Source organism: Danio aesculapii, chromosome 25 (assembly GCF_903798145.1).
Source record: "Danio aesculapii chromosome 25, fDanAes4.1, whole genome shotgun sequence".
NCBI lineage: Eukaryota > Metazoa > Chordata > Actinopteri > Cypriniformes > Danionidae > Danio > Danio aesculapii.
The window spans coordinates 29,719,656-29,743,622 of NC_079459.1; the positions used below are offsets into that span (position 1 = coordinate 29,719,656).

Here is a 23,967-nt window from a genome sequence, read left to right on the forward strand (position 1 = left end):
ATCTGTAACCATTGACTTCCATAGTATTTGTTTTTCCAACTGTGGAACTCAATGGCTTTCTTTAAAATATCGTATTTTATGTTCAACAGAATAAAGAAGGTCATAAAGGTTTAGATCCACTTGAGGTCAAGAGTGAGTCCATTTTCATTTTTGGGTGAACTATCCCCTTTGATTTGATGCTTTCAGCTGTTGTCATCATTTACTCATCCTTTGAGTTTCTTTATTCTGTCCAGCACAAAATAAAGATATTTTGAAGAAAGCTGAAAATCTGTAACCATTGACATCCAAAGTTTGGGACCACTTGAGGGAGAGTAAAAAGGAGTCAGTTTTCATTGTTGGGTGAACTTTCCCCTTTAATTTGATGCTTTCAGAGACTGTCATCATTTACTCATTGTTTACTTGTTTCAAACTTTGAGTTTCTTTATTCTGTTCAACACAAAAGAAGATATTTCGAAAAATGCTGGAAATCTGTAACCATTGACTTCCATAGTATTTGTTTTTCCTACTATGGAAGTCAATGGCTTTCTTTAAAATATCTTCTTTTGTCTTTGACAGAATAAAGAAAGTCCTAAAGGTTTGGAACCACTTGAGGGAGAGTAAAAAGTCAGTCAATTTTCATTTTTGTGTGAACTATCCCCTTTGATTTGATGCTTTCAGCTGTTGTCATCATTTACTCATTCTTTGAGTTTCTTTATTCTCTCCAGCACAAAATGAAGATATTTTGAAGAAAGCTGAAAATCTGTAACCATTGACTTCCATAGTATTTGTTTTTCCTACTGTGGAAGTCAATGGCTTTCTTCAAAATATTGTCTTTTGCGTTCGACAGAATAAAGGTAGTCATAAAAGTTTGGGACCACTTGAGGGAGAGTAAAAATGAGTCTGTTTTCATTGTTGGGTGAACTATCCCCTTTAATCTGATGCTTTCAGATACTGTCATCATTTACTCATTGTTTACTTAAGTTTCTTTATTCTGTTCAACACAAAAGAAGATATTTCGAAAAATGCTGGAAATCTGTAACCATTGACTTCCATAGTATTTGTGTTTCCTACTATGAAAGTCAATGGCTTTCTTTAAAATATCTTCTTTTGTCTTTGACAAAATAACGAAAGTCCTAAAGGTTTGGAACCACATGAGGGAGAGTAAAAAGTGAGTCTCTTTTCATTTTTAGGTGAACTATCCCCTTTAATTTGATGCTTTCAGCTGTTGTCATCATTTACTCATTCTTTGAATTTCTTTATTCTCTCCAGCACAAAATGAAGATATTTTGAAGAAAGCTGAAAATCTGTAACCATTGACTTCCATAGTATTTGTTTTTCCTACTGTGGAAGTCAATGGATTTCTTCAAAATATTGTCTTTTGCGTTCAACAGAATAAAGGTAGTCATAAAAGTTTGGGACCACTTGAGGGAGAGTAAAAAGGAGTCCAATTTTCATTGTTGGGTGAACTATCCCCTTTAATCTGATGCTTTCAGACACTGTCATCATTTACTCATTGTTTACTTGTTTCAAACTTTGAGTTTCTTTATTCTGTTCAACACAAAAGAAGATATTTCGAAAAATGCTGGAAATCTGTAACCATTGACTTCCATAGTATTTGTTTTTCCTACTATGTAAGTGAATGGCTTTCTTTAAAATATCTTCTTTTGTGTTTGACAAAATAAAGAACTTCCTAAAGGTTTGGAACCACTTGAGGGAGAGTAAAAAGTCAGTCAATTTTCATTGTTGGGTGAACTATCCCCTTTGATTTGATGTTTTCAGATGCCAAAAGGTTCAGATGACTCGTGGGCCCAAAAGCTGTACAACACTCACCTAAAGAAAAGCTCCCACTTTGAGAAACCTCGCATGTCTAACAAAGCCTTCATCATACTGCACTTCGCAGATAAGGTAGATAACGAGAATTATAAGCACTTATAAACTGTTCATACTGGAATTCAGGGAGTCAGTGCCATGTTATTACTCTCAATTCATGTTTCAGGTTGAATACCAGTGTGATGGATTTCTGGAGAAAAATAAAGACACCGTCAACGAAGAACAAATTAATGTGCTGAAGGCTAGCAAGGTGTGTTCACCTCAGCATAACTCACTAAACACTTTTCTGGCACTCTTGCTCTCCACTCAGACTAAATGAGAAGCAGGAGCGTGTTGCAGCTTGAGAAATATTATTCTCTACTCCCTCAGTGACTTGTATAGTAATAGATTTATGATTCAGCATGGCTTTTGGAATGTAGCGCCACCTGCTGTTATGGTTTATGAATATATTTTTGAATTCCTATGCTCTCAGGAGGTGGGTTGAAACCAAATCGGTCAACGAGAGCAAGGGGAAGGTTGTATTTTAGGATGAACCAGTTGAAATCTACTAGTCTAGAGTAGGGCTGCGTAATATTGGAAAAAACTTACATTGCAATATTTAGAATTTCTGCAATATTTAGATTTTCTGCAATATTTTACCAGAAATCTTGAATAGCTTTATTTGGAAAGAATAAAATTTTTCAGATAGATTAGTATGATTTTGTAGAGGAGTGCATCTGCAATAAATAAAAAAAAACGAATTATAGGCATATATAAATACAATAAAGCAAATATACAAATGAATTCTAACACTATTTGGGTACAGAAATGTTCAATAAAGCTGTGTTTTCATTCTATGAATAATTAAATACAGTTAATATTTGTCAAAGCTTCGAATGTAATGATTACTAATACACAGTCACAGGATATGCCTATTGTGGATGCACACATGGCAATATTGAGGCTAAAATGATATATTGTGCAGCCCAGCGGTCAATATAAAAGTAGAATAATGCTCCCGTTAATGAAGGCTGTTTTGTTTACCCACAGTTCAGTTTGCTGGTTGAGCTCTTCCAGGATGAAGAATCTCCTCCAGCTCCAAACACCACAGCCTCGTCTGGCCGTGCAAAGTTTGGACGGTCTACACAGTCCTTCAGGGAGCACAAGAAATCCGTTGGACTGCAGGTTAGGTTCGAGCAACAAAGCTAAAGTCCATCATGGATATACGATCAGTTCTTTTTAATTTACTTTGATCTGAAGCATTGCACATTGAATTGATTATACTGACAACAACATTTTGAATTGTGAATGAGTTTAGAGGTCTTCATTTACACATCTTAAAGGAGATTTTCTCAATATTCTTAGAGCTCTCTCAGATTGCAGGTTTTCAACTGGTTATATCTCGGCCATACTTTAGTCCTATCCTGACAAATGCTAGCAAAGCTAACAAACCTAACAAAGCTTTTTTTATTCATCTGTCAGATGATAAAAAAAAATTCTCAATTTTTGTGGTCCAGGGTGAATGTAGGGTGATTGAATATGACTGTTTATAAAGATAAACAGTACTCTTCACCATTTTTTTTGTAGAAATGAATAGAATAGGGTATATGCCGAGCTAGTGTTTTCCCCTACTGCTAAACTTCCGGTGACCTGTTATTGTCAATTTTTTTCCAATTTATACAGTTCCTTTTACAGCATCGATGTTGTAATGTAATTAAAATACATTCAGTTAAATAAACTTTGGCATTCATTTAGTTGTTCAAGCGTAAAACGAGACAAAAAGCCGTTTACTCGCACGCTCAGAATCGGCAGGCTAGCGCAGAAGCTCCATTGAATATAATGGGGTAAAAATAAATGCTCATATTATAAACACATGATGGGGGAAATGTAATTTAATGCAGTGCTTCTTGTACAATCTGAGACCCACTTTATATCAGATATCACTCAGCCAGTGGAGATCGCTGATTTTTCAAGAAAACTGACCTTTAATGCGCCTATTTTTGCATTGGCATTCAGTTGACCCGAAGCGCTTAACCCAGGTTACTAGCAAATTCAAAGTCCTATTAGCATGCTTCGGCATATACCTTATTATTTAGCACAGATACATATAAATGTCTTTACTGTCAGTTTGAGATTTGTTAACATTTCTTATTTAACTATTTTGTTTCTCATTTGATTAAATAAAGAATATAAGGCAGCGTACTGTATGGTTTAATGATGCTGAGCAAATATACTATAAATTGTAGTAATATTTCACAATGCTACTGTTTTTGAGTATATTTGATTCTTTGCTCAGCAGAAGAGAATTAAAATAATTAAATATGGAAACTATTGAAAATCTGCTCTCTCAATTAAAGTGATAGTTTACCTAAAAAAGAAAATTTCCTCACACTAAAGTGGTTCTTATCTGTTATGGGTTTCTTTCTTCAGTTAAACACAGTGCATGGTATTCCACTACACAAGAATGTTGTGAATGAAGCAGCCATTGTCTTCCATAGTAGTAATAAAAACTATCATGGAAATCAATGGCTGTTTTTTCCCCAACATTTTTAGTATATCTTCCTTTGTGTTCAACAGAAAGGATTTAAACCGGTTCAGAACAAATGGAAATGAAAATATTATGACAGAGTTTTCATGTCTGGATGAACTATCACTTTAAAAGCAATACATCTGTGGTGTGGTAGCACATGATTAGGTTGTCAATCCTAATTCTGCATAGTCATATATCTTTGTCTATGCCCTCAATTTTCACATACATTTGGTGTCAAATTAAGGTAACATTGCAATAATCTTCTGAGCTGGATGGTCAAACAATAAATAAATAAGTACAATCCAGAACCAGGCTTGCCGAAAAATTGGCTAGTCACTGTTGTCCTGTATTATAACAGACATCATCCATCCAAATATTTTTCATATTTGGAAATTCACAGTGTCATTTGTCTGTCTTTTTAAGTTCCGTAACTCTCTGCACCTGCTGATGGAGACGCTGAACGCCACCACCCCTCACTATGTGCGCTGCATCAAGCCCAATGACGTTAAAGCCCCCTTCATGTCAGTAAGCCTGCTCCACAGATAATCCGCTGTTATGTAACATGGGTCACCGTAGTTCCCTCTCTTCATCTCTCCAGGATGGACCCCCATCGAGCCGTTCAGCAGCTCAGAGCGTGTGGAGTCCTGGAGACCATTCGCATCTCCGCCGCAGGCTTCCCTTCCAGGTGCTTGATCAGTAGTTACAAGCAAATAAGCCGATATAAACTGATGTTTCAAAGTAATGAAAACACCTCAGTATAGGGCTTGCACAATATATAGTATCAGCGTCGATATCACAACGTGCGCATCCTTAGTAGTCACATGACAGGATCTGCAATGTTGAATTGGTATTATTATTGACCAGAATTTGAAAAACACTCCACAAAGCTTGTGGAGTTTTTGTAACGTTTAACCATAAAGTTACCAAAACATTTATTATTTTTGTGTGTTCATTTAATTAAGTTTAAAACTATTCAGGCAATTACACTTTAAACTTTAATTAATTAATTAATTAATTAATTGCATTCATTTATATATATTATATGGTGTTATTTTATATTTGATTATTAAATTTATGTATCTAAATATTGCTAGACTTCCAGACAATCAAAGCACTGTATATTTGATCTGTACAGTATCATTGCTCTACTATATTTCTCAATGTTTGTGATTGGTTTATTATATTTTATGTAGATGCACTTTCTTACAAAGTCATCCCAATGTATTGAAAATTATGAATTTTTTCCAAATAGACTTATATTCATTTCATCTGGTGAAACAATATATTCAATATCGCAATGTGTAGCGTAGACAAATAAAATATCGCACTGTCAATTTTTGTCAAAATCATGCAGCCCTACCGCAATAGATCTCATTTGAATTAAGTAGTTTTAGACTGTGGAATAATAAAAGCTCTGCTGCTTTTGTGCCACATGGCACCAGTTTCTTCTTTCAACCTATTTTACTTCATACAAAATTTTTGCTGCTTGTTCAAACTAATTATTTAAAATAAGCTAAATCAACACTACGGCTGCACAATATATAGTTTGAGCATCTGTATTGCAATGTTTGCATCTGCAATAGTCACATGGCAAGATATGCAATGTTGAGTTATGAATATAGATGACCAGAATCCACAGGTGAAAACACATGAGATTTGTGGAGACACTGCCAAATTTAACCATTACAGAGTGAAAGTTTAACATTTCACTTGTTTTTAAGGCCTATGTGAACATTTTAAGCATTTAAAGCATTTTAAGAGAACATACACAACATAAAAAAGCATTTTTTAATTGAATTATTTATGATGAAGACTATGCAATGCTCTTTTACATTCGATTATTTAATTTCTGTACCTAAATTCAGTTAGACTCTCCCCAGAAAATCATAAACCACTGATTATTTCTCTCTCTTTGCTTGTGTTTAGTTATCACTGTAGTTTTTGATTATATGCATATAATAAATTACATAAAATATATTTATATTTTACTCCCATACAAATCATCATCAATGTAAAGTAATGACTTTTTATATAGACCTATTTAAGTCACTATTGTGATAAAATTGTATTTATATCGTAATATATATCACAGGAAAAAAATAATGCAGTATCAAAATGTTCCAGTAACACCATTCTTGAGTTTTTTTGAGGGGCAAATTAATTGTTTTATATTCAATTTACTTAAATTTGTTAATTTAAATTTGCAATTGAGACAACATAAAGTAATCATGTGAAACCCAGCATGTTTTACAGTGTATTAATACTGTAGGTGAGTATAATTAGATCGTTGGTTCTGACGCATTTGTTCCTCGAACAGTTCGATAATAAAATGAAATTTCCAAACCTTTGAAAATAAAGTTGGATATTCCAACCCATTTATTGTCCATTTTGTCAAAAGTAAAAAGAGTAAACATCAAATTAAACATAAAGCCATTCAAGTCCATCTTGTTCAAAAAGTTTGTCTTCTACGTCCCCCAGGTCATCGCTAGGAGAGCATAAATACATTATACACTCTCTAGTTATATGAAAAAAGATTGCAACCAAAAAATGGCTCAAATTCTTTGCTCAGCCATCAACATGATTTCTGCAGGATGTAAAAAGACCACAACTCCCATGATTCCAGAGCGAGCAAAAGGGCTGCCAAAATCACTCTGGACCCCTCACACCCAGCACACTGCCTCTTTGAACTTTTACCTTCTGGTCGACGCTACAGAGCACTGCGCACCAGAACAGCCCGACACAGAAACAGTTTCTTCCCTCAGGCAATCCATCTCATGAACACTTGATGATAATAATTGCGGAACCAACATCACTACTTGCTATACACTTTTATACACATATACACTTATTTAACAACACACTTTACATGCCAATTTGCACATAACAGCTGCACGTATGACGTTGTATATAGTAATATACCTGTACATACACTTGTCAATCTGTATATTTGCACTCACTACTTGTATTTTTTTAAATATATTTATTATCTGTTTTTTGTCCTGTCCTGTCTCTTAAATACTGTTGAAGCTCTGTCACATACCTGGCAATAAGCTCTTTCTGATTCTGATTCCACACTCAGACATCAAACTACATCCTTGTTTGTTGTGAATATGTGCCCACTAGTGGCTAAAATTACACACTTCATCTTTATTTCCTCTTTAACTCTCATTGGTCAGGTGGACTTATCAAGAGTTCTTCAGCCGCTATCGAGTTTTAATGACAAAGAAAGAAATTCTCTCAGACCGAAAGCTGACCTGCCAAAGTGTCCTAGAACGGCTTGTACAGGTATTACACTAATCAGTTTTTATAGCATAGTATTAAATCTCTGGTTTAAGATACACTAGGCTGGTTTCCTTGATGAAAGGGTCTACAACTATAAGAAACACCAGCTTGGGACATTTCTTTTTAAGTAGTCCAGTGTTACTCCATTTTCTCTCTGCAGAACAAAGATAAATACCAGTTTGGAAAGACGAAGATCTTCTTTCGGGCTGGTCAGGTGGCTTACTTGGAGAAGCTGAGGGCTGATAAACTGCGTACGGCTTGCATTCACATCCAAAAAACCATCCGCTGCTGGCTCGCCCGAAAGAAATACCTACGCATTCGACAAGCGGCCATAACATTGCAGAAATACACAAGAGGACACCAGGCTCGTAGGTGGGTCACACTTGTGAAATTTGCAGATTTAGTTGGACTTAGTTAAAATGAAGTTAATGGAGACTGAATGCTACTCAGTTACTGTTTGCAGACTAAACTAAAGTGTTTTGTGTGCCCTTTGTTTAGCTTGTGTAAGACTCTGAGGAGGACACGGGCCGCAGTGGTCTTCCAGAAGAACACACGTATGTGGGCCGCAAGACGACAGTACCTGAGGCAGAAAACGGCAGCGGTGCTCATTCAGAGGATACTGCGTGGATATACGGCTAGACTGGAGTACAAGCGGGTATGAGAGAGCATTACATTTTTATTATATAGTGTATTATATTTTATATTGGGTATTCTGAGTAGTTCCCTTGGTGTTATGTTATCTTACTGGTTGCTAGAATGTACTATGCACAGTGTTGGGTGTAATTAGTTACAAAATAACTAGTGACAGTAATTAAATTGATTTTTTAATAAAAAAGTAATGTAATGGATTGCTTTTTGTTTTAAGGTAATTTAATTAAAGTTACTTAAAACATGCCTATTAACTCCCAGGGCCGTTTATATCGAAGTTGATATTTAGCTGCACCATGTTGGTGTTTCGTAACATCTCATTTTTACGAGGTGGGTCGTTAGCCCAACGCTCAACCTCCAACCTGGAGGACCAGGATATACACACATACACTACGGACAATTTAGTTTACCCTGTTTGCCTATAGCACATGTCTTTGGACTCGGAGGAAACCCACAGTAGCACGGGGAGAACATGCAAACTCCACACAGAAATGCCAACTGACCTAGCCGGGGCTCAAACCAGCGACCTTTTTGCTGAGAGGTGACACTGGGCCACCGTGTCGCCCTACTTAAACTATACTTGCCTTAAGTCCTGTAAAAAAATTCAACAGTTCTGTATAAATCAATTCAGAGAAGCAGAATCATATTTAATTTGCAGAATAATTCTATTGTTCATCTATTGACCTTATTTTGCAATACAGAAGCACGCTTGTTTTTGTGACTGTTTGCGATTCAGTCGCCTATGGGAGAAATGACTAGAAATGATAAACCGCAGAAAACTGTTAAACTACTTGCTCTAGAACCAAGCGTGTTCATGACTACACATAAAAAGTTGAATAATATAATAGGAAAATATCAGTGGATATAGACGAGCTGTTCTTAACGTATTAAAACCAATAGAATTGAATGAGACCTGAAGTTTTGAGCCAATGGCTGTGCCTGTTCGTACGTGAAGAATAAGGTCAATAGAGTATTTATCATTGGTCAAGACATTTGCATATTCTAAGAAAAAGTAAATGAGAAGACAATGTAATATATAAATTCAGAGGAGAGTAATTATAATTGTAATTTTATTATTCAAATATTTTGCATAATAATCCTCTATAATAAAATTTTTTTAGTCTGAAAACTGCACGCACATAAACTATTAAAAGTTTTAGGACTGTATGCCAGTATACGATATGTAATTAATATGGTGTCATTAATCTGAATCATTTTTGTTTTGATACCTGCCCATGTTCTTTAAAATGTAAGTTTTATTTTTTTTATACAAAACCAAAGTCAAGTTAAGAGTTTGATTTCTTTTAGTTAACGTTGGGTGACATGGTGGCTCAGTTTCACCTCACGGCAAGAAGGTCGCTGGTTTGAGCACTGGCTGGGTCAGTTGGCATTTCTGTGTGGAGTTTGCATGTTCTCCCCGTGTTGCCGTGGGTTTCTTCCGGGTGCTCCGGTTTCCCCCACAGCTAAAGACATTCGCTATTGGTGAATAGAATAAACTAAAATGGCTGTAGTGTATGAGTGTAAATGCGAGAGGTTATGGGTTATACCCAGAGCTGGGTTACAGCTGGAAGGTCATTCGCTGTTTAAAACATATGCTGGATAAGATGGTGGTTTATTCTGCTGTAGCGACCCCTAATAAATGGAGGAAGAAAATGAATGAATGAATGAATGAATGTTAACGTTAACGTACGTTAGTTAGTTAGTTAGTTAGTTAATTAGTTAGTTAGTTAGTTAGTTAGTTAGTTACTTACTTACTTGGTTACTTAGTTAGTTAGTTATTTGTCAACCTAGGCTCATTCTGAAAACGTAGTCTGGAGACTGCGAATTATGTAGCCGGAGGTACGTATGGCTTCATTTCGTTTTTTAAGCGAACGCTGCGGGGGCAATATGACGCCTTTCCTTTTAGCGCTCGCCGGCTGGCCGCTTACCTTTGTGTGGAGGGCTTTCCCGCCGCAACCAGTTTGTCTGGTTAGCTCGTCCTGTTCGTCGGCGGACTCGACGACGACGACTGGGTTCGAGTCCGGGGAAGAGCGGTTTCAGAAATCAGGTAAGACTAAAACAGAATCCAAGAAATAAAGTGAAGACGTTCATAACAGGGTGAGAATGTGGTAAAATCCGAAAACGTGGTAAAAAAAAAAAGTTTTTACGAATGAATTTTGTAAATCGTTGGTTGGGTTTAGGGCGGGCGGGTCAATCGGTAAAATCTTTTGGGTTCGGGGAAGGAGGAGGGTGGGTCGCCCAGTCAATCATTCAGCCAGTCGGACAGACAGACGTTCGTTCGACAGCGGCCTCTGGTGGGTTCGTGCGAGAACAGTTCGTGCGAGAACAGTGCGGGCGCGTACGGCACTCGCGGGAGACGTCTGAGAAGCCAAATAGGCGCACACAGCGGCCTCTCGCGGATTCGCGAAAACCAAAAACTGGAAAAATATGTACCTCCCGGACGTATTTTGCGGTCTCCTGAAACGTCCTCGGGACTACGTTTTCAGAATGAGCCTGGCTTGTTATTTGTACCATGTGGAGATTTCATTTGCAGCATACACCCACAGATACATCTGACAATTTCACATTTAGTGTTTATATAAATAAATCATTCTTAAAAACCCAAAGTCCCATGGTACCACTACTCTAAATGAATATCCATTAAAAAAACTATTTGCTTGAGGGACACATGATAATTTTGATCTATTTCTTACGCATATGGGAACACCACCATATCGACGACCTGATGGCAACAATTTGAAGGTGTATGAGTTGTCTAAGCATAGATATTTATGTAGATTTTTAGTCAAGTAATTAAGTTATTATTGAGTAACTAAGTTTTCAGTCAAATTAATTAGAAAAGTCATTTCAATACGATTTTAACGATTTAATTACTAACTTGATTTGCGTGGGTTTCCTCCAGGTGCTCCGGTTTCCCCCACAGTCCAAACACATGCGCTATAGGTGAATTAAATAAGCGAAATTGGCCGTAGTGTATGTGTGTGTGTATGAATGTGACTCTATGGGTGTTTCAGTGCAGGGTTAAGGGAAGGGCATCCGCTGTGTAAAACATATGCTTGATAAGTTGGCGGTTCATTCCGCTGTGGCAGCCCCTGATAAATAAAGGGACGAAACTGAAGGAAAATGAATGAATTAGTACTTTGAAGTAATTTACCCAACACTGGCTATGCAGTTAGTAGGCCACAGTTTCCAGGATGTTGCCAAGTGGTTTTCAGGTTGTCCTGGATGCTATGTGATTTGCCCTGTGTTTTCAATGTTTAAATCAGGAGTGGTAGGTTATGCAAGTAAAATAGGTTGTGAATGCTTTATAGAGCTTGTCCTGTTGTTCCACAGTTGGTGTGTGAGCACAAGGCTCTACTTATCCAGCGGTGGGTGCGTGGCTTCCTGGCCCGCTGGCGTTATCGGCGCATCAAGCGGGCTGTGGTGTATCTTCAGTGTTGCGTGCGCAGGATGCTGGCCCGCAGAGAGCTCAAGAAACTCAAGATTGAAGCCAGATCAGTCGAACACTACAAGAAGCTCAATTATGGCATGGAAAACAAGATCATGCAGCTGCAAAGGAAACTAGATGAGCAGGTCTTGTTTTTTTTCCATTTTGGGGTTTGTACTGATTTCTAAAGAGGAGTCGGATTTGATAAACAATGTATTTATGCATCTTTCAGCACAAGGAGAACCGAGAGCTTTCAGAGCAAATAGGTGCAGTAGAGAGCCACAGTGTCGTTGAGTTGGAGAAGTTGCATGTGCAGCTCAAAACGCTTCAGGAGGCGGAAGAAGAGGCCCGTCGCCATGGAGACCTGGTGACATCATTACAAGAGGAGCTGGAATTGGTTCGTCGGGAGCTGGAGAAGAATAAAGAGGTGAAATTAAATAATGAGATTTAAGATTTATTATTTTTATCAGTTTTAACTTAAAACTAACAGTCTCTATATATTTTTTCAGATTAACCACAATGTATGAGTCATAGATAAGACATCACAGTTTGGTTAAAACAAATTAAATTTACAAAAGTGATTTTATAACACTATCTTCAATTGTAAAATTTATCTTCGATACTGTTTTACTGTATTTTTCATTGATCTTGGTTAGAGCTGTGCTGGAAAATTGTATAAGGAAATTAATTCTGCATTGATTCTGAGACTAAATGCTAATAAAAATTAGATTAGTTATTAAAAGCTGATGTTGCTGCTTTAAGAAACAACTGTATTCGGCTTGCATCCAATTTCTTACAACTACCAGTTGAACCTAAAATAATCATTAATAAATATAGGAAAAGTGACAAAAAATTTGTCTAATTTTGGTTCCTAAATATAGGAAACGATGACTTGTGTGTGCGAACTCCATACTATGACATATGCACGGGGTACATATCGACATATTATAAATAGACAACATAGTATCGTGTGCGCATGACATAGACATACATATCACATGTGCATGACATGCATATGAAGACAAAAGTCTTCTTTATTTTTTGTTACACATGTCACTTTAGGGGCTCTGTAGCCTAGAGTGCCGTCTGCTGTTAAAAACTAGCCAAGAGCTCCATCTCCTTTTAAAAAAAAACCTGCTGTAAAAAAACTAGCCTAGAGCGTCGTCTGCTGTTAAAAACTAGTCTAGAGCATCGTCTGCTGTTAAAAACTAGTCTAGAGCATCGTCTGCTGTTAAAAACTAGTCTAGAGCATCGTCTGCTGTTAAAAACTAGCCTAGAGCTCCATCTGATATTAAAAACTAGCCTAGAGCATCGTCTGCTGTTAAAAACTAGCCTAGAGCATCGTCTGCTGTTAAAAACTAGCCTAGAGCATCGTCTGCTGTTAAAAACTAGCCTAGAGCATCGTCCGCTGTTAAAAACTAGTCTAGAGCATCGTCTGCTGTTAAAAACTAGTCTAGAGCATCAACTGCTGTTAAAAACTAGTCTAGAGCTCCATCTGATATTAAAAACTAGCCTAGAGCATCATCTGCTGTAAAAAACTAGCCTAGAGCACCCTCTTCTGTTAAAAAAAGGCCAGAGCATCGTCTGCTGTTAAAAACTAGCCTAGAGCATCGTCTGCTGTTAAAAACTAGCCTAGAGCATCGTCTGCTGTTAAAAACTAGCCTAGAGCATTGTCTGCTGTTAAAAAGTAGCCTAGAGCACCCTCTGCTGTTAAAAACTAGCCTAGAGCGTCGTCTGCTATTAAAAACTAGCCTAGAGCATCGTCTGCTGTAAAAAAAACTAGCCTAGAGCACCCTCTGCTGTTAAAAAGTTGCCTAGAGCATTGTCTGCTGTTAAAAAGTAGCCTAGAGCACCCTCTGCTGTTAAAAACTAGCCTAGAGCGTCGTCTGCTATTAAAAACTAGACTAGAGCATCGTCTGCTGTAAAAAGTAGCCTAGAGCACCCTCTGCTGTTAAAAACTAGCCTAGAGCATCGTCTGCTGTTAAAAACTAGCCTAGAGCGCCATCTGCTGTTAAAAACTAGCCTAGAGCGCCGTCTGCTGTTAAAAACTAGCCTAGAGCACCCTCTGCTGTTCAAAACTAGCCTAGAGCGCCGTCTGCTGTTAAAAACTAGCCTAGAGCATGGTCTGCTGTTAAAAACTCACCTAGAGCATCGTCTGCTGTTAAAAACTAGCCTAGAGCATCGTCTGCTGTTAAAAACTAGCCTAGAGCGCCGTCTGCTTTTAAAAAACTAGCCTAGAGCGCCGTCTGCTGTTAAAAACTAGCCTAGAGCGCCGTCTGCTGTTAAAAACTAGCCTAGAACACCATCTCGCCTAGAGCGCCATCTACTGTTAAAACTAGCCTACGCCATTGTCTGCTGTTGAAAACTAACTTAGAGCACCATCTGCTGGTAATAAAAAATCTAATGTAAAACACAATGATGAGTTACTGACCTCTGCTTGCAGATGGTCGTGGAGCTGAATGAAAAGAACACACTGCTGAAGAGTGAGAAAGAAGAGATGAACAGACTGATCCAGGAACAGGAGCAGCAGATAAGAGGTTTAGTTCCTGGCTTGGATCAGAAAAGCTTCGATTGATTAACTCTCGTACAAATAAATTGCTCTGATTTTGTCTTGAACAGAGAAGTCAGAGGCGACCAACGAGGATGTGACTGAGAACCTGCAAACACAGCTGAATGAAGAACGCTTTCGTTACCAGAACCTGCTCACTGAACACCTGAAACTGGAGGAGCGCTACGCTGATCTGAGATCAGAAAAGGAGGCGGCTGTAAGAACAAATACTTTAATTTACTAAGGTTTAACAAAAATAAATTGTAAAAACTTGATATAGTCTAAATGTAGTATACATTTTCTTGCCATTAAAAAAGCCATAGAAGCTGACATGGTGTTAAACACAAACTTACAAAAATAACACAAGATACTATTATCAAATTAATAGTTTCAACATTTTCAGTATTGTAGTTTTTCACTATTATAACTACCTTGTCATCTCAATTCTTTTAAACAGGAGTTTTCCACACCTGGTGATAACAGAGCAGACTCTGGATACAGCAGCAGCCAATCAGAGAGCATCCATAGCTCTGTGCTCACGGGGTCAGAGGTCAGCTCGCTGGAAAAAGAGGTCAGTTCTGAAGAATAGTGATTGTGTGTTTTGTAATGGAGTATGATGAATGTTGTTTGGTTTGTGTGTGTGTAGGATGCTGTGCAGGTGGCAGCTGATGTTTCCCTACTGCTGAAACTGCAGAGGAGAGTGGCTGAGCTGGAGAAGGAGAACATGGACCTGCAGAGCGAGATGGACACCAAAGAAGAGCAGCTGCTACTGGAGAGAGCTAAAGTAATTGAGGATTAGTATACTCACTGTAAAGTACATTTCTTTACCTTCTTGGGTTCTTAAAGGAAATATACTTGACCGAATATACAGTTAATGAACATGATGATGCTTATTGTAGCATTATTTAGATGAATAAAGATCATCTGCCCACTTTCCTCTTAATGAAAAGTTGAAAGAGACTTACAGAAAACTGGTTTTCTTTACCGTATTGATTTTTTTTACAGAAACAAATCTTCTTTTACGCACTCTCCAAAGCAGCATTTGATCAAATGAACAGTATTACCAATTTTGGATTATGGGCATTTGCGTAACAGATCAGCTTCAAAAGCACTCCTTCACAAACTGGATGTTATTTACAATACAGCAATTCATTTAGGTACCAGTGCACCATTTAATACTCATCACTGTCAACTCTATTCTTTATTGAATTGGCCTTCGCTTCAGTCACATCAACAAATTTATCGGTTTCTGTTCATTTACAAAACTCTTATTAGGAAATCTCCACTATATAGTAGTTTTATTAACCTTTGTAAACCTAAAGTTGCACTGCATTTGTTCGCTGCTCTTTTTAGTTTTCTGCTGCTGATGCTTGGACTCATCTGCAGCAGACCTTAAAGCTCAATACTTTCATTCCACTATCATCCTTTAAACGTTCAATCCAGTTATTAGTACAGGATCACTGTGCTTGCCTTTAGTTTTTCCTTGGTTTTATATGTTAATATCTGCATCTGTGAAACTGGTATTGTTTTGGTTGCCTGCTACGTTTCTGCTTTTTATGTTGCCTCCTGGCCAGGTCGCCATTGTAAAGGAATCATTGTAAAGTGGTTCTCAATTGACTTGCCTGGTTAAATAAAGGTTATTAAAAAACAGCCATTAAGGGATGGTTGACCCACAAATTTTATTTTAATCACTCTCAAGTGATTTCAAACATTTCTGAGTGTCTTTCTTCTGTTAAACACAAAAGAGATATTTTGAAGAATGTTGGAAAATGTTAGCCATTGATTATCATCGTATGTGATCAGTTACAGGTTTCCAACTTTTTTTTTAAATATTATATTTTGGGTTCAACAACAAAACAGGATTGGATGAAGAGTAAATAATGACAGAATTTTATTTTTGGGTGAACTGTCCCTTTAAGAAAGCATCTGATAAAAGTGATGTGATTCATTTGTTTAGTAATTAGTTAGTAAAAGTCCCTTAAACCAAGCAGCTTTACAGTATTTAGCATGTAAAATGTGCTATTGCATAAAATCAACTAAGAAGCAGATATATCTAATGTTCACGTTTTCACTTGCATCTGATCTTGACGAACTAAATAGAAATGAACCAATGAGACCATTTATGTTAGAAGGCGGAGCCTTGGAGCCACACCTACCTATTGCATAATCACCACAGACCAATGATAGTTTGAGGGTGTAGCCAGCTGAAGTAACCTTTTTCAAAAATTAGACTTCGGTGAACTCCTGAAACTGCAAAAACAGACTTCATTTTGGCCTATTTTGGGTTCAGTTTTCATCACATCAGATTGTTTTTTGATTTCCAGTGCAGTATTTCAAAAGACTGAAATCGACTTTAATTACTGTCAGTTTTTTCTTAACACCATGTTTGTTCTTTCAGGAATTGGAAGATTGTCGAAAAGTATTAGGGGCTGAAAGAGACTACGAGGCTCTAAAGGTACAAAAACACTTTAGTTCACCAAATGAAGTCAAATTCAGTCAAATTTATTGGTGTGCATATGTGTTATGATCTGTTCCTAGCGTCAGGAGCTGGAGTCTGACAATAAGAAGCTGAAGAAAGATCTTCAGGAGCTGCGTCAGTCTCTCAGTAAGGGGACCGGGTCAAAGGTGACGTCCCCTGGAGGTCGGGCATATAATGTGCTCCTGGAGCAGCTCAACTCCACCAATGAGGAGCTGGAGGTGCGGAAGGAGGAAGTGCTCATTTTACGTTCTCAGCTAGTCAGCCAGGAGGCATTCAAACACAAGGTAATATGCCAAGTGTATTTTCCTTTTATAGCCACTGACAATGTTTTATAATCAGAGTAATGGCTAATTAAAAATTAAAAAACTAAGTACAATAAATAAATATTAAGTTGTTTGAAATATAAATTGAACAAGTATTTTGTTTTACTTTCAGGAATTAGGAACTGAAGGAGATTCAGGTGATTCGAGCAGGTACATCAGCCTTTATATTTCAGAACTTTTTTATTTCAAGTCCACTAATATACGTTCACACTTCAACATTCTTGCTTTTTAATAATAGAGTGTCCATTATTTTCTCTCTCAGATCTCCAACACTGGACCTGACAGAGCTTAATGAGGATGGAGAGCTCTGGATGGCTTATGAGAGCCTGAAGGAAACAAACAGGTGAAATACATTTACTATACACACAACCTTTACTTATATACCCTATTATACACACACATACAAAGACATGCAGAACTATTATTGTCACCAAACGCCACTTCCCATGTAAAGCGTATGATCTATAAAAAATCTAATTAGAGAATGTGCACAGTTGTAAGTAAATCGAAGTAAACATAGGAAACTTAACCCTTGTTCACTGTTTAAATTTACCACCCTTACATTATGTTCGGGATGAAAACGGGACGAAAACACTAAATTAAACTTCTATTAAAATGTTTCAGATAATTTTTTTTATTTTGTTTGCATTAATCAGTTAATCAACCTCAGTCCTGAGCAAAACTGCTGATTTTTTTTAATTAGTAAAAACTACTAATTTTTAATACTACTAATTTTAACTCTTTAATTGCCAAGTTCATAAATTATGTCACTGATTTCGTGAAAAACACACAGACAAAGTGACGTATTTTCATTATAAAAAGTAATTGTGGACTGGATTTTTTTTGCCAGTTATCACAGTCTTGGACATGTGAAAGATTAGAAACAACTTTGCCTTTAATGCATTTTTAGTTTTTGTGCAACATAAGATTTTAATTGATTTCTCCCTAATTTACTGTTGGTGGCTGTTTTTGCCCCATTGACTTCCATTATTATCACATTTTTTAATTGCAAAGCCATCACACCATATAATCATGCATTCTTGATTGTTGGTGGTTTTCCTTGTTGTGAAGAGGTACATTTTGTATCTTTACTGTTGATCATCAGTTGGCACCATTAACTCTTTAGATGGGCCTGTGCAAAAGAAAAAAAGATTTGTTTCTGGATTTTATATGGAGTATAAGAGCAAATTTAAGTGTGTTTGTGTGTGTGTGTGTGTGTGTGTGTGTGCGTGTGTGTGTGTGTGTGTCTATGAGTGTGTGAAAGTGACCTTTGCACTTACCTTGATGCATCTGAGAAAATCAAAATATGCATCTCAGCTCTTAGAACTACATGAAGTAAATAAAAACAAAGACTGTGTATTTATCAAGCGACAACCTCCCGCTCTCCCTCGGGAAGCCAATACGGAAGTAACTGAAACTGCAATTCATCAAAATTCCGCCAGTCCTGGCTCCATAATAGAACAAATTGTAATTGAGCCCACTGTTAGAATGGCCAACTTTACAGCAGAAAAAAAGGTGTTTACAGCCTGATACAAAGAACGATTTTGGTTCATATAGTTATTATTACCCTCCATGACAACTGTGAGGGGGTGATTTTTTTTTTTTTTTTTTTTTTTTATAACTCATCCATTTCCTTTATATTAGGTTATATTAAGTTTGCATAATTAAGGGCGTGGCCACTTGAGTGACAGCTAGGTCTCGCTGCTCGCCGTTACTTCACCTCAGCTGAATCCGGCAGATTAGCCACTGATCTCGGCATATTCATCGTATTTTTGTTTTGTTTTATGTGGCTTTACACAGTCAGCTGCCTTTTGGACTTATTTCTTACAATTATCAGATGATATGGGATGCTGTGTGCACTTAATTGTGCTTACAAACCGTTCACGTGGCCTCCGTTTCCCATGTGAGTAAAGTTATATAATTATATACCATCTCTATAAATGTATTTGTTTTTTTAAGATCATTTATCATTTATAATTTTCTTTAGACCCGTAAAGCACTCCAGAATGTGACAGATTGATTAGCTGTAGGCTCTAGAACAGTCTTCTGAAGCATTTTCTTACAGTGTTATGCTGGAGTTCATCAATAGTCTTGCATTTACTAACACAGACTATATCTGAAGTGTTTGGAAGTAATTCAGGTTTTCCTCCTGTAGAAAAACATCATAAGAACACTGTTTAGTGGCTCAATGTATTACAACAGTGTTTTTAAAAGTCTAAACACTTTATTGATATAGTGTACAGCCAAGCCCATGTGGTCAGAACACAAACGAGTCGCAGGTAATAAAGTATCAAGCGTTTCTCCCAAAGTAAAGTCTGTCTGCCAGGTCTAAGCAAAGTGCCAGCAGGTGTCTGTAGCTCCACTCACTCTCCACCTCTTTGCCCTTGTTTGGTATCCCGCCGTGGGTGCGATGACGCGCGAACAAAATGGCGACGGTTGGCCGCGCCTACTTGTAGCTTCTTTTGCGCTCTTCAGAAACCTATGGGTGACGTCACGGATACTACGTCCATATATTTTACAGTCTATGCTATTTATGCACCGCCTGCCTTTTGATGTTGAGCAGTACAGACTAAACAAAAACACGTGGATTTTCAGGCCGTCCTGCTGGTCATTTACCGGGAAGAAGATCAGCAAGCACCATGAGAATGGGCTTTACTTGTACCAAAGTTTTAGAAATGGTTATGCTCCAGCGAGCTGCAGGAAATATTGACTTTCTCCCACTACAGACAGCAATGCTGCAACGTTTCAAAGGTGCAAAGACACTTTTCATTTAATTTGACGTACCAAGATCACTATGACTGAATTAAATAAAACTTTCACAAACTAGTAAAAATGACTTAAACACTGAAATATGTAAAAAAAAAAATTACTCAATAAAAAATACTCCTTTTTTAAAATCTGTATAATGTTTAAAAAGTATATTTAATTCATATTTGTAAATCACAATGGTCCTAAGTCATGAATGCTTTACTGTATATTCATTTGTGTATCATTAAAATGCATCTGTCTTCAGGATTCTGGTGTCACAGCTGCAGACGCAGAGAGAGTCGCATGAGAAGGAGATGGAGGGCTTGAGGGCGGAGCTTCAGCATTTAAAGGCGGAGCTTGACCAGCAGCAGCAGATGTTGTCGCAGAGTTTGGAGCTTCCGCATGATGCTCGAATACAAGCCAGTCTGCAGCACGAGATCAGCCGCCTCACGCAACAAAACATGGTGCTCATATACACTCGCTGACAAATACACCATGTAATATATTACACAAAATTTTCTTCATTATTAAAATGATTTCTGATTGTTATAGGACCTCTTGGAGCAAATGGGGAAACAGGACAAAATGATCCGCAAATTAAAGAAACAGCTGAAGATATACATGAAGAAGTTTGGGGAACCTGAAGGTAAACAGTTGCCATTTTCAATCAAATCAGTGAATGTGAAAGTCAGTACAATCAGACAAAATGTTGGACTTATTTTATTTACCTAGTAAGATCAGTTAGCAGTTAAGCAGATTTATTTATTTACTTATTTATTTAGTTATATATATATATATATATGTATTTTGTGTTTTATTATTTATACTTATTTGGTTTTTATATTAATTTAGTAATATTACTGAATTATTTGAAAATGTTTATATAATTTATTTACAGCACAATATGTAAATTATTATTTTATATTTCTTTCAGTAGATGTATTATATGAGAGGGCTACTGTAGCTTTGATTACCAAACAAGTAGTCCTAACTTGATTTTCATTCAAAATCTTCATTTATTTGTTTAAGTGTAAAACGAGATGAAAAGCCGTTTACACACACGCGCCCGTCAGGATTAGCAGGCTAGCGCAGAAACTTCATTGTAAATACTGGGGTAAAATAAATGTTAATATTTTAAAGACATGGCATGGGAAAATGTCATTTAATGCAGTGCTTTTTGTACATTTTAAAACCCACTTTCTATCATATATCAATCAGTCAGTGATGATCGTTGATTTTTAAAGAGAGACCTTGAAGGCATCGATTTTGTAACGGCATACAGTTCACCGGAAGCGTTTGACCCAAATTACTGAAAAATTAAAAGTCCTTCCGCATACTTCTGCATGTACCCTATCAAGATTTTTTTATGTGTAAAGTTTTTCATTCCTATGTACACTCTTCTGTATACTCTTTTTATATATATATCTATATACAATTATTTATTTATTTATTTTTACTATTTTTGTATTTATATTTTTTCATATTCTGTGCAGAATTTGCATAAAAAGTCTGCAGATTCTGTCTGGTTCTGATAAATGTGGTCATTTTTACTTTTCTGATTCAAACTTTCTAATCAGATTATACAAACTTAATAATTATGCTTAAATGCTCTCATTTATTAAAACTAATTTGATGTGAAAAATATAATTTTTTAATACCATTTTTATTTTGACCTTAAAGCAATACAAAAAAGCAACAGCAATTATAAAGACAGAAAAGAAAAGGCAAACAAAACAGAACAGAAAAAGTCTGAGAAAAACTAATTATATTTCAAAACCATTGTTACATCAGTTCTTCCAGTTTTAGGTTAACAATGGTACACATATACAGTTGAAGTCAGAATTATTAGCCCCCCAAAATTAATCGCCCCAGTTTAATTTTTTCCCCGATTTCTGTTTAACGGAGAGAAGATTTTTCAATTTAACACATTTCTAAACATGATAGTTTTAATAACTCATTTCTAATAACTGATTTATTTTATCTTTGCCATGATGACAGTAAATAATATTTGACTAGATATTTTTCAAGACACTTCTATACAGCTTAAAGTGAAATTTAAAGGCTTAACCAGGTTAATTAGGTTAACTAGGCAGGTTAGGGCAATTAGGCAAGGTGTTGTATATTGATGGTTTGTTCTGGACTATTGAAAAAAAAAATTGCTTAAAGGGACTAATAATTTTGTCCCTAAAATTGTTTTTAAAAAATGTAAAACTGCTTTTATTCTAGCCGAATTAAAATGAATATTTTTTTCCCCAGAAGAAAAAATATTATCAGACATACTGTGAAAATTTCCTTGCTCTGTTAAACATCATTTGGGAAATATTTAAAATAGAAAAAAAATTCAAAGGGGGGCTAATAATTCTGACTTTAACTGTATGTCTAGGCCAGTGTGCACAGGCAGTATGGTAAAGGGTCATACCTTTAAACCAATGGTCTCAAACTCAATTCCTGGAGGGCTGCAGCTCTGCATAGTTTAGCTCAAACCAGCTCCAACTCACACCTGCTTAATAGTCTCTAGTAATCTTGAACACCTTGATTAGTTGGATCAGCTGTGTTTGATTAGGGTTGGAGCAAAATTATGCAGAGCTGCGGCCCTCCAGGAATCCAGCTTGAGACACATGCTGTTAAACTGTTATCCTTGACGTTTGACAGATAATTAAAAAGGGTTTCCAGGTGGCTTTGAAGCCAGCAATGCCATCAAAAAGATTGTGTCTAAGTCTCTCAAAATGCAAAGTGCTAGAGAGTTCAGAAAGCCAGAAATTGAAAGGTGGTTTTGATGCCTTTTTCCATAGATGAAGAATGTTTTTTTAGCTACCACCATTCCACATTGAATAATTTTTTAATATTGGCCGCAGGTGTTCATTTTGAGCAGTCGTCTCCAGAAAACATGCTTGCTGAAAGCGGTCGCACGGTCAGTATCGTCAGGAAAGAGAGAGATTTCCAGGGCATGCTGGAGTACAGGAGAGAAGATGAGAACAAACTCTTCAAGATACTCATCACAGGTGAGCTGAGCTGAACTTCAGCGCAGAGGGAAAACTCAATTCATTCACCATCATTTTCCCATAGTTTGAACTGATATTTCTCCGCAGAGCTCAAACCTCGAGGTGTAGCTGTGAATCTGGTGCCAGGTCTGCCCGCTTATATTCTCTTCATGTGTTTGCGACATGCCGACTACGCCAACGATGACCTGCGGGTCTCCACCCTCCTCAACTCCTCCATCAACGGCATCAAGAACACACTGAAGGTCGGAAACTCCCAGAGAAATAATCCACTAAGATGAAAACACCAAGTGAAACATCTTTACGTGCATCACGTTGTCCAAATTCTTTCAATAGATACTTTAAAGGGCACATAGTTTACCTCTTTTTTATGATTTAATATTAATATTCTGGTTCTTCTGAGTGTGCCAGTTTAGGTTCAGTTCAGAAAACAATTTAGATTTTTTATTATAATGTGTTGAAAAGTGTCATGTTGGGGGCGTGTCCACAGTTCGCTGATTTAGGGGTGTGTTGCTTCACATGTAAATTAGTTTTGGCTTCCCGCTCAACGTAACAAGGGGGCAGAGCCATGAGCTCACCCGCTCTGTGTTTGCAACAGAGAGGCAGACTGAGAGAAGGAGCAGGAGTGAGAGGATCAGCAATCAGTCGTACATGTACGACTCTGACACAGACCAAGCAGAGAGTACAAAATCATTTGTGTCTTTGTACAGTTTTACAGCCAACTGTGTGCTAGTTTCAAGTGCCGAGCTTGTACACCGAGACTAATAACCGTGCACACTGAATTAACTTTGACTGAGGCACCGGATGCGCCGCTCGAAGCCGCAACACGGCACACCAGACACTCTCTGTGGCGCGGCAGAAACATGAAGTGTCCCAAATCGTCGCGCTGTTGTGTGTACCCTGATAGAAACCTATGTTTAGAATTCTAAAACGCATGGCACAGCGTCAGGTGTAGCAGCACCTAGTTAAGATCACAGGGAGCTTCTGTGATCGCGAGAAATGCAAACGGCTGAAGTATAAGGTAGACTCAATGAGAAGTACACATGTTTGCAAACCTACCTAAAGATACAACCAATAATTCCGATTAGAGCGATAATGTGGAGAATATTGCTCTTGTGTTGAGCCCAATGAGTCTTGCATCTACAAATAGAGCTAGGGTGTTCCTTTAGTGATATCGCTTCGACTCATGCTGAAA

At 37.2% G+C, this 23,967-nt stretch overlaps 1 protein-coding gene across 1 annotated transcript in view; it reads left to right on the forward strand.

The window, feature by feature from the left end:
* Positions 1-23,967, forward strand: part of myo5ab (myosin VAb) — a 46,442-nt gene that overhangs the window by 15,959 nt on the left and 6,516 nt on the right. The window contains exons 13-34 of the mRNA XM_056451701.1: positions 1,759-1,884; positions 1,976-2,059; positions 2,839-2,973; positions 4,742-4,839; positions 4,917-5,003; positions 7,495-7,603; positions 7,761-7,972; positions 8,099-8,255; positions 11,582-11,821; positions 11,908-12,102; positions 14,119-14,212; positions 14,295-14,440; positions 14,681-14,794; positions 14,870-15,007; positions 16,622-16,678; positions 16,762-16,986; positions 17,138-17,175; positions 17,288-17,368; positions 20,039-20,237; positions 20,326-20,419; positions 22,629-22,775; positions 22,863-23,017. Of these exons, the coding sequence (XP_056307676.1) occupies positions 1,759-1,884; positions 1,976-2,059; positions 2,839-2,973; positions 4,742-4,839; positions 4,917-5,003; positions 7,495-7,603; positions 7,761-7,972; positions 8,099-8,255; positions 11,582-11,821; positions 11,908-12,102; positions 14,119-14,212; positions 14,295-14,440; positions 14,681-14,794; positions 14,870-15,007; positions 16,622-16,678; positions 16,762-16,986; positions 17,138-17,175; positions 17,288-17,368; positions 20,039-20,237; positions 20,326-20,419; positions 22,629-22,775; positions 22,863-23,017 (2,931 nt within the window). The remainder of the gene's footprint in view (positions 1-1,758; positions 1,885-1,975; positions 2,060-2,838; positions 2,974-4,741; positions 4,840-4,916; positions 5,004-7,494; positions 7,604-7,760; positions 7,973-8,098; positions 8,256-11,581; positions 11,822-11,907; positions 12,103-14,118; positions 14,213-14,294; positions 14,441-14,680; positions 14,795-14,869; positions 15,008-16,621; positions 16,679-16,761; positions 16,987-17,137; positions 17,176-17,287; positions 17,369-20,038; positions 20,238-20,325; positions 20,420-22,628; positions 22,776-22,862; positions 23,018-23,967) is intronic.